The sequence below is a fragment of the Pinus tabuliformis genome, chromosome 4_1 (assembly GCF_031772625.1).
Source record: "Pinus tabuliformis cultivar Carrire ecotype Pingquan chromosome 4_1, CPIR1, whole genome shotgun sequence".
In the NCBI taxonomy this organism is placed as follows: domain Eukaryota; kingdom Viridiplantae; phylum Streptophyta; class Pinopsida; order Pinales; family Pinaceae; genus Pinus; species Pinus tabuliformis.
Genome location: NC_142303.1, coordinates 196011759 through 196022227, shown reverse-complemented (window position 1 = coordinate 196022227; position 10469 = coordinate 196011759). Strand labels below are relative to the sequence as shown.

At 40.4% G+C, this 10469-nt stretch overlaps 1 protein-coding gene across 1 annotated transcript; it reads left to right on the top strand.

The window, feature by feature from the left end:
• The first annotated feature begins 451 nt into the window (after window positions 1-451).
• On the top strand, window positions 452-4582 carry LOC149174893 (pectinesterase-like). The gene is made up of 2 exons (XM_089419444.1): window positions 452-1567; window positions 3563-4582. Exons 1-2 carry the CDS (start codon window positions 514-516, stop codon window positions 4276-4278), a joined length of 1770 nt encoding a protein of 589 aa, XP_089275570.1. The 5' UTR covers window positions 452-513; the 3' UTR covers window positions 4279-4582.
• Window positions 4583-10469: the final 5887 nt, after the last annotated feature.

Sequence of the window (10469 nt, the reverse complement as noted above, 5' to 3'; positions counted from 1 at the left end):
TCGTATTATAGACAAAGTAAAAGTAAGCTTAGGTGGGACCTTCTCATTTTCGAGGTTTTTACATGTCCGTTATTCACCCCATTTCCAGGGAAGGTAGCACAAGAATCAAACCCAAAATCTCCGGTTCGGTGAGACTTCATTTCCACGACCATTGCCACTTGACCTACCCCATGCGAACATATATAGATAACATTATTCGCAAATCATTACTTAAAAATTTCAAGCAGCAATGGTTTTTTTAATAACACTGATAAATATAGTTTTTATTGAGTTTGTATGTCCTGATAGCACCCCGTACTACCTGTCCCGCAACTAGTTTGAGAATTGAGTCAGCAATAGCTTTCCCTGACAACTGAGCTCTGATAGATTTTATCAATATATTAACAAAAATTGATGATTAAAATGGCGGTGAACAGGAAATCTGCATTTATTAAACTGAACAAGCATTTAAATCCATCCTGAGCCTTCAATAGCCGGCTGTTATCGGTGACTGGCCTAACAGAGCATTTCGCCATGAGACCCGCGAATTGGAAGTTCACCAAGAGATTCCTCGTTGCTGCCTTGGGTTCGATCCTGCTGGCCCTTTCTGTCATCTGTTTAGGAGTTGGCAGTGCGAGTAGATCTAACAAAGAGAAAAACGAAAATGGTCTAGTGCAGATCGCTCATATTACACGTCGGAAATCGACGTCGAAGGCCGTGCAAGATGCCTGCAGCAGCACTCTCTATCCGGATTTCTGCGCATCCACAATATCAAGCTTTGCTGGACTGTCAGACAGCGAGGGGCCAATAGAGATTTTGAGGGTCGCTGTTAATCTGAGCATCGATGCAGTCAAGAAAGAAAACGCTGTAGCTCGGAGCTTGTCGAGTCAGCCCGGACTGGACCAAAGACAGCGCGGTGCTCTGCAAGATTGTCTCGAGTTATTCGGTGAAACGCTCGATGAATTGTATGACACGCTCTCCCATTTGAAGAACGCGAGAATCGAGCCAGTTGTACAGCATGCCAGCGATCTGGAAACATTGCTGAGCGCAGCCATGACGAACCAGTACACCTGCCTAGACAGCTCTGCGCATTACGATTTCAGACAGAAGTTGCAGGGCGGCCTTGCAAATATCTCTCGTCTCGTCAGCAATTCGCTGGCTATGGTCAAGAATATTTCAGCCCAAGCTTCTAGCGGAGCCGTTAATTCGACTCATAATCGCCGCCTGCTATCTGATAATCAAGATTCCGATTCCGTGTTCAGAGAGTCGAATGGCTTCCCGTCTTGGATGTCCGAGGGGGAGCGAAGGGTTCTGAAAACATCTACGCGCCGTATAATACCAGACGCCGTGGTTGCCATGGACGGTACTGGAGATTTCATGAACGTTACAGAGGCGGTGAATGCAGCTCCAGAGAATAGCCAGACGAGATATGTGATTTATATAAAAGCGGGAGTTTACATCGAGAATGTGGAAGTAAACAAGACGAAGACGAATCTGACGTTCATTGGCGATGGCATAGATGTCACTGTAATTACCGGGAACCGAAGTGTACAAGATGGCTACACAACTTATCGTTCTGCTACTGTTGGTAAACATAGATTTCTTCTTCAAAGTTTTTCTGAGTTTTGCAGCTTGGTAAACATCATGCAGCCATAGATTTTAGCCTGGTCAGTTTTATTTTGATGGTAGATTTTAGCATCAAAACTTTAATGAACATATATGAAATTGAAGATTAGATTCAGATTAATTAGGTACCTAAAGGTTAGTTCAATTGGTTTAGTTTAATTGGTTTAGTTTGTCTTTCAAGATTAGATTCAGATTAATTAGGTATCTCTTAAGGTTAGTTTAATTGGTTTAGTTTGTCTTTCAAGCATTTTCGCTATTTAAATTCTAGAGAAATTCTCTAAGAGTTAGGCTCTATGGTTGAGCTAGTAACAAAAAGTGATATCTAATAGCAATAAAAAGTAATATCTAATAGTATCAAATCTCCAAGACCATAAACCACAACTAAAAAAACAAAAAACAATAACAACAAAATACATTAATTAGGTGAATAGATATCTAGTGGTATAAAATTTTGAAGACCATAAACCATATATTAAAAAACCAAAAAACAATAAAAACAAAATACATTAATTAGGTGAATGGATAACTTTGAAAATTTAAAAATAAGTAAGATAGTAGTATAAGCATTAGATGTTTTTGTTTTTTAGGAATTAAGTCTTTTTTTTTGTGTGTGTAAATGTCTTTAGTCATGAGACCATGTCAATCTTAAAAAAAAAACAAAGAACAATAACAACAAAACACATTAATTAGGTGAATGGATGCTTAGTGGTACCAATCTAACACCATGAACCACATATTAAAAAAACAAAAAACAATAACAACAAAATACATTAATTAGGTGAAGGGATAACTTTGAAAATTTAAAAATAGGAAAAAGAGTAGTCTAACCATTAGATGTTTTTGTTTTTTTACGAATTAAGTCTATTTTTTTTTTGTGTAAATGTCTTTAGTCATGAGACACAACAACAAAATACATTAATTAGGTGAATGGATAAATTTGAAAATTTAAAAATAGGAAAATGAGTAGTCTAACCATTAGATGTTTTTGTTTTTTTTCTAGGAATTAAAGGTTTTTTTTTGTTTGTGTAAATGTTTTTAGTCATGAGACCATGTCAATCTTTAGGCTAATACACAAAAAGAAACACCGTAAAAAATTACATAATTTTGTGGGGGCTAAGTGTGATAATATTAAATTCCCCTTTTTGTCTTTCTTTTTCTGAAATTTTGCCAAACCTCATGGTTGGGATCATCTGTTGCTATTGCCAATTGATCTTCAGCATCTGTAAAATGACTACGAACTCTCCCATACATGGGTTATCTTTATATCCGTCCCTTTTCAATAACTATTTCCTCATTCTGCTACTATAATACTTTAATCATGAATTTCAACAATTTAAAACATTTTTTTGAATGTATAAATGAATTCACGGCTCTAAAAAACTGGTTGAGATTCAACTTCTCCGAATTACACCATCCCTACAAATTACACAATCCCAACTTTTTAAACACTTAATTTTTACAAATTACATTACTAAAACTTAAAACTCCAAAAAAAAACCTTTACCAATTTTTAAAAAATCCTTAAAAAACAAAAACTTATAACTTGGAAAATATTTTTAAAATTTGCCTCTTTAGTGAGAGGATGACTTGATATTCATGAATACTTTTTAATTATGCTTCCATGCTCCTATCACTGTGTTTCGATTACTGTTCAGTATATTTTGTCATTATGTTTTGATCTTCCCATATCTTCCAAAAACATTTTTTAATTTTCCGCACTTAGTGAATAGATGACATTGACCTGAAATATATTTTTCAATGATTTCCAAATTGACGGACTCTTGCGAAGTTTCTGTTGAAAGGAAAAACTGAACGGTATTATCAATGGCACGTTGAAATGAAATTTTTCAATGATTTCCAAGTTGTTCGAGTTTTGAAGACTTTCTAGGATTGTAATAATTGAAAGAAAAACTGAACTTTATAATCATTGGTGTGTGGAAATTAAAATAAATTGCAGCTGTGACTGGAGATGGATTCATCGCACGCGACATGACGTTTGAGAACACGGCGGGAGCCGAGAATCATCAGGCGGTGGCACTGCGCGTTGGATCAGATCTCGCAGCATTTTATCGGTGCAGCTTCAAAGGGTACCAGGACACCCTTTATGTTCATTCTCTTCGCCAATTTTACAGAGACTGCGATGTCTACGGCACCATAGATTTCATCTTCGGCAACGCGGCCGTGGTTCTGCAGAATTGCAATCTCCTGGCCCGGAGACCCCTGGCGAACCAGCAGATAATCTACACAGCGCAAGGCAGGCAGGACCCCAATGAAAATACTGGGATTTCTATTCAGAACTGCACTGTGACCGCCGCCTCGGACCTGGCTCCAGTGAAAACATCGTTCGAGGCGTACCTTGGCAGGCCGTGGAGAAATTACTCGCGCACTGTGTTCATGAAATCTTATCTCGACGACTTGATTCAGCCCGCCGGTTGGTTGGAATGGAATGGCAGCTTCGCTCTGAGCACTCTGTACTACGGGGAATACATGAACAGCGGCCCCGGCGCGGGCACTGCCAATCGGGTCAGATGGGCGGGGTATCAGGTGATTAAGAAATCCAAGGAGGCCAAGAAATTTACAGTGTCTCAATTCATTGAAGGCAATTCATGGTTACCTTCTACCGGAGTTAAGTATCGTTCAACTTTGACGGACCCCTTCATGAATCATCCATAAACTTGAGTCTCTCTCCACCACCCCGAGGATTCATCCCAAAGTCATTGCATGAGGCCTTCCATTGCAGTCTAAATTGTTGATCACAATGTGCTCTTTACAAAGAGTTTGCAAGGTTTCTGTAATTAGCACAGGTATTAATTATAATAAGCTGTTCACATAAGTTCACACGTTATGTGGATCATGTCCAAATAAGTAAGATCTATGACAAAGAACGATGAGCCTTTCATTAACAATGAGGGAATTAGGGTGGGGAGTATGTTCAAATAAGTGAGATTTATGATAAAGTATATGGAGTTTTACATAAGAGTTGAGTTGTTTTTAGTGAGAATTTTTGGAAGTTTTTCTCGTGAATTTTTCTAGTCTAACTTTTTTAAAATCAGATCAGAGTTTATTGAAATTACAAGTTTGATGGATAACCCTGCACAATCCAAATGTCCTAAGATTTTTTAGGATGCTCAATTCATATATACAATCAAAAAACCAATTTAAACAATACAAATGAGAATTTGACCTCAAATTTTTCTACAGATTCCTAAAAAATCCAAAAAATCCCACTAAAGACAACTTCTTTTACATAAACTGGTAAAATTTTTTTATTGATGATTACAATTTAAATAATTTGTGAGTAATTATATCATCTTTATGTTGTGTTTTTAAAGCAATTATAAAATTTTATGTTATATTTTTAAAATAGTTATAAGGATTTTTGATAGAAATTGTCATTTTTATATAAAGTCGGTTAATTTTAGTTTTTGGATTTTTAAAATCATATTTTGATTTTTATAAATATACAAGTGTTTCAAACTGTATTTTCTTATTTTTGATAATAATTTTAAAAATTAATTTTAATAATATATATAATTTTTTTATTAAATTTAATATTAATTTAAAAAGCTAATCTTAATAATAGAAATTTAATTTAAACTTAAAATATAGCTATGATTGTAATCTCTTTGTAACCTAACTAGAAGTGGGGTGTATATTTAAATTTATAAAAGATGTTAGGAAGTGACTCTTTCAAGACCAAGTTAAGAGTATTTTACCATTAAACACGATGGAGGAAAGAAGGGGAGTTAGAAACTAACCCATATCTTAATTATAAATCAATTTTTTTTTTTGTATTTTAAAAATATTTTTTTATATTTAAATATTTAAATTTTATATAGATAATAAAAATAATAAATAATTTTTTTAATATATCAAAACTTAAAATCTTATTAAATTTTATAAATTTTTATTTATTTATTTTTATTTTATTTATTTTATTTATTTATATGTAAGTTAAATGGTGGATTTTTTATTAATCAAAAGATATTACAATATCCAACTCATAATTAAGATGTGGGAGTTGGTCTCAACTTGCCTTGTGGGAAATTAGGATTTAGATGAGTTCACACAGGTTGGATCTCTTTCGCTTGATCCCAGAGGGATTGAAGTGGAAATGCAAGGGATCTGTCTCTCAATTCTAGCTAACTGATTGTCCATCTGCTCCACGTAGAATCTCATGTTCCGTTGCTGTCTCTTACCATCTGCTAGGTTGGCAAATATATTATATTGATTTTCTTGCCTCTCTAGCAAGATCCTACCCACTAAAGACTTCATTTTCCAATATAGAAAAAGGACTTTAACATATTGCTTCCTTCTGCCCTTGGTTTGATACCAGTTGTCCAAATTCCTCCACTAACTTTGAATTGAACATAGAATGCTTGTCTCTCACTGCCATCTCCTCCAAATTATGCATTTCATTGCAGACATCAACAAAGATGGTTTCATGGAAGGCTTTCGCAGCCTCACTAGCTTGTGTTTGGTCCTAGTTGTGCCCCTGTCGACCCCGACCTCCTCCCCCACCCCTTTGGCACCGCATTCACTGGCATTACATGGTATCCAACTAGTCATCGTGAAACTTTATATCTTCCCAAATTAGCACACAAATATTTACGCCCAAGTTGGTATGATGCACACCTCAACAAATAATAGTCGTCCATTGGTTCGAGCACAATTGTATCCCCCTCACATATGCAAGGTGATCCACACTGAAACACCAGACTTAATGAGACAAAAGGTGCCACACAATTTTGACACCATCTTCTTTTGGAAATTTTTTTCTCTAACTCCCAAAGGGTCTAGAGAATCATGACACACCTCCAGAATAACATTAAGAAATAAATATTTTAGCAGGCTACCTTTAAAGGATTGTTATATTGAATATTGTTGTTGGCTTGAGGGGGCCTGACCCAGGTTCAGCGTTAGTTAGCCAAACAAATCCTTACACTACTGGCCCTTTTGGCATCATCCCATGGAGCGCGGACTGAAGTCTCACCCGAAGTAGTATGGGGGGATGCTGGAACCAAGTTTCCGCACCCTTGAGATGGATGTGATGTTAGTTTATTCCAACTATATCTGCATGCGCGTAAGTTGCTTAACCCTCTGTTCGTCCTTCAACACCGTCGTGAAACGGTACAATTGGCTTTCACACAGCCCTAACCTGGGGTTGATATGCTTTCGCACTACTAAGGCAATGAATTGTGATATTTTCCCAATTACACTAAATATCTTACTTATCTTATTAACAGATCGTAATTAGCTTCACGTAAACAGATGTTCTTACTTACGTTCACTTAACTAATACAATTATACACATTCGCGCATCATATAAGCATTAGAAGTGAAATTCATACCTAATACAACAGATGCATAAACCGCGCACTCAACTGCGGACTTCTAGGCCTCTGCGCACTCAGCTACAGAGCCACTACCTATGCTACGACCCAAAACTTAGATTTATACTTCAGAGTTATCTCTCATACATCATATCTTCATTCGTAATTATTTTTCTCTAAACTACTTAGAGCTTTGATTTATTTATACAATCCCATGGTTCGCAGACCATGGGTAAATCTTTTACAACCGACATTACATTATCAAAATAAGGACGGACAACCCTATGGATTTTTAACAACTACGCACTCCGCGCCACAAAATGCGGAGTGTTTACATTCGAATTACGAAAATTGGACCAAAATATGGGCTTTAAGCCCCAAAACTGCCTTGGGGGGTCCCGTGCCCAACAGTCCCCCAACACAAACATTGTGACTCTCCCTCAAGTCACTCTACAGGTGCGGAGATCTTAGCGTGAAGACCTCCCAACTTTTTTTTGGATCACTGCAACTTCGGCAGTGCACTGAGCGGCTGCCTGTTGGACTTCCTCCACGCGTTGTTCGGTGATTGCTGCTGCTGAACTGCTGCACTAAATCCTCTGTTGACTTGCTTGCAGTTGCGCGAGATTTGCTTCAATGGAGGCTATAATTGTATAAGCCCCATCGATCCATGGTTGTAGGCATGCTTTTAAGACCTCTTCTTTGTGTCAAGCGGCATCCACCTGTTCCTTGAGCACCTTTGTCTGCTGCATCCGTGCAAACCTTTGTGTAAGGGAAACTGTCTGCGCGGTCCCTTTTACCTCATCGTATTTCTGTGCAACTTGCGTGCCTCTGTCTCTAGGCGCTCTACGTTTGGGTCCTCCTGCAGGGTGGTTAGGACCTCAAATAGCTTTATGCAATCTGTCACTGCACTGTCAACCACCGCCATTGATATTGTAACAGCAGTGGTGCGCTATTCCCTGATCTCCAATGGAGTTGAAGGCTGAGCCTTCAACTGCAGTTCTGCAATCTACAGGTTTAGCTCCAGTTGAACCCTGTCCATCTCTGCTCTTGTGCCACGAACCCCTGTGGCTAACTTATGGACGCGCACCTCCATCGGGTCTTCTACCTAAATGTCCAACTCCGGGACCATCCGGCAGGCTTCCTCTATGACCTGCATTATTTGTTTGTTCTGCTCCTCCGCCTCATTGTGCTGCAGGCCCAACTGCTCAATGTTGATGCACTGCTCGCTCATTACCTGTAGAGTGCAACTCTCCTTGGCCCGAAGTTCTGCGGTGACTCCATCCTATAAGAGGTAGAGTGTCTCCCGAGGGAGCGCAACCATGTTCAACCCTACCCCTTTCAAATTGCTCACCATGGGTCTGTCGGCCTCCTGCTCTGTAGTAAGTGCCCCATCTGGTAGCACTATCGTGTTGGTCACCCTTGTGCGCAAAATCTCCTCGGTAGTCGACGTGCCGATCGCGAGGCTGGTGGACACTGTGTCAGCCTGTGGAGTGCGAACCTGAAACTCCTGCAACTCTATTCGAAGAGCCCCCAATACTAGCTGATGTTGTTCTTCAAATTGTTGGAGGGCCTCTGCGGTGACATCCCTCACCGTTTTGCCGATATCATGCAAATCCCCCTTAATGATGGTGACTAGGTCGAACGATGTCTTCGATGCCTTTGTTTTCTTTCATGGCACTGTCTGATCTCGTGGCCATGAATGCTTAACTTGGGTGGACATCGTATGTGGGTCCGCACCACCTTGTTCTGTGTCTATCTCTGGTTTGGGCGAAGGTGACTTTTGTCCTTCACACTCTTTTTCTCTTGTTTTCTGTTGTTGTTCCACCACTTTCGCGGTGTCGCGCTCTGCCTGGGCCTTAGCCTCTACTTCCTCTTTTATGTGCTTCTCTGCCAGCTGTGCCATTCGAAGATTGGTCTCTTCCTTCTTGCGCTGTGCGGCGAACTTGTCTGTTTCCACCGCGGAGACAACTGGGGCGCGCCACTCCAGCGGCCAAGACTCTAAGTCTGCAAATATTACATTGCCAGTTGCCAGATAAGGTAAGTTGTGCCACGTCTTCATAGGGTCCTTCTGCGCCCTGATGAAGACATGTGAAAATCTACTTTGAACTTTTCAAAGCTCTATAAACTGGCATAGACTGTGGACGATAACCATGGTTTGCGATTGATCCCCATCCGGATATTCATCTCCATTAGCACCCAAAAAAATCTTACTTTCTCTGATATGCTACATGTCCTTGGTCGTCCACAACGAAGCGTACTTCGCTGCCTCTGGAAGGTTCGGCGCGACCAAAGGGAATTGACTATCTTAGGGCAGCTCCCATGCCACCAGTACTATCGACAACAGGAGCCACGCGTAGCGAAATGTTTTGGCCTACTCTTGTGTCTCACCACAGTTCGCAAGGAACTTGCTGCATAGATGGTTCGCCCAGTTGAACTAAACTCCTTCCGCACATTGGGCTGCTAGTGCAACTATGGCCGTGGGCACCTCATTCGCGCGACACTTCCGCATCACCTTCCCTGCCAATATTTGTGTCACGACCTTGACTGCAGGGTTGTTAATGCTGGAGATGGCATACCCTCGCTTCTTCTTCTCCAGCTTGAACTTCTTCTTCATCACTTCCGCGAGGGCCAACTTGCCACCTTTTCCCTCTAAAATGTTGGTTGGATCCTCTCCTGAGTAAGGTAGCCGTGTAATCCGGTGAATCAAATGGTCTGTGATGGGGATGGGCTCCTCTAGCCACAAACACCCATCATGCACCAAGCAGAGCAGTTGCCTGATGACGAAAACGGTCACTGGGGCGCGGTGGTAATGCAGCACCCAGAGAAAGTTTAGAAACCTGACTTTCTCTACACCTCTGAGCCATTTGCATAGCTCCAATTCAAACATTCCAGTCATCGTGTCCATCTTCTAGCGCATTAGCTTCTCAGTCGCTAAATGCGGGAACTTCTTGTGGTCAGCGAGGTCCCAATATTCAAACTTCAACACAAGAACCCACCTCAAGTGCGCTCCCTCAAAAACAATATCGTTTGGAAGCAATGGAGTTTGCAGAGAGCTCTTGCTCTCATCTATATCCTTCGGCACCTTGGCTTTGTCCTTTCATGAAGGAACATATTTAGGTAACTCGGTAATAGGGTCCGCACCCTAGGTGTCAACTTCCATCTCTACATCCTCGCGCTCCTCATCCACTAGGATTTCTTCAGACTCCTCTTCATTGACCTCCAGATTAATGGCCTTCCCCTTTTCTTGCAAGGTGAGCTTAGTCATCTGTGGATTTCTTGGCCAAATGCACACCGGGATCATAGCCTGCTTGTCCTTCTTAGGTCTCGGTGTTCCGGGTGATTTAGGGACCTTTATGATTGCTCCGATGCTCTCTAGGGCTTCTACTTCCGCAATTTACTGCACAGCTTCCTCGGCTGTCGACATTAGTCTAGTTAGAAGGTCCTGCGTCTCCTTCGGAAATGTTTCAAACACTGAACTAGTTCTCAAAGCCTCAAAGTTTGAAAGGTCCATACACACTTGATAGCACAACA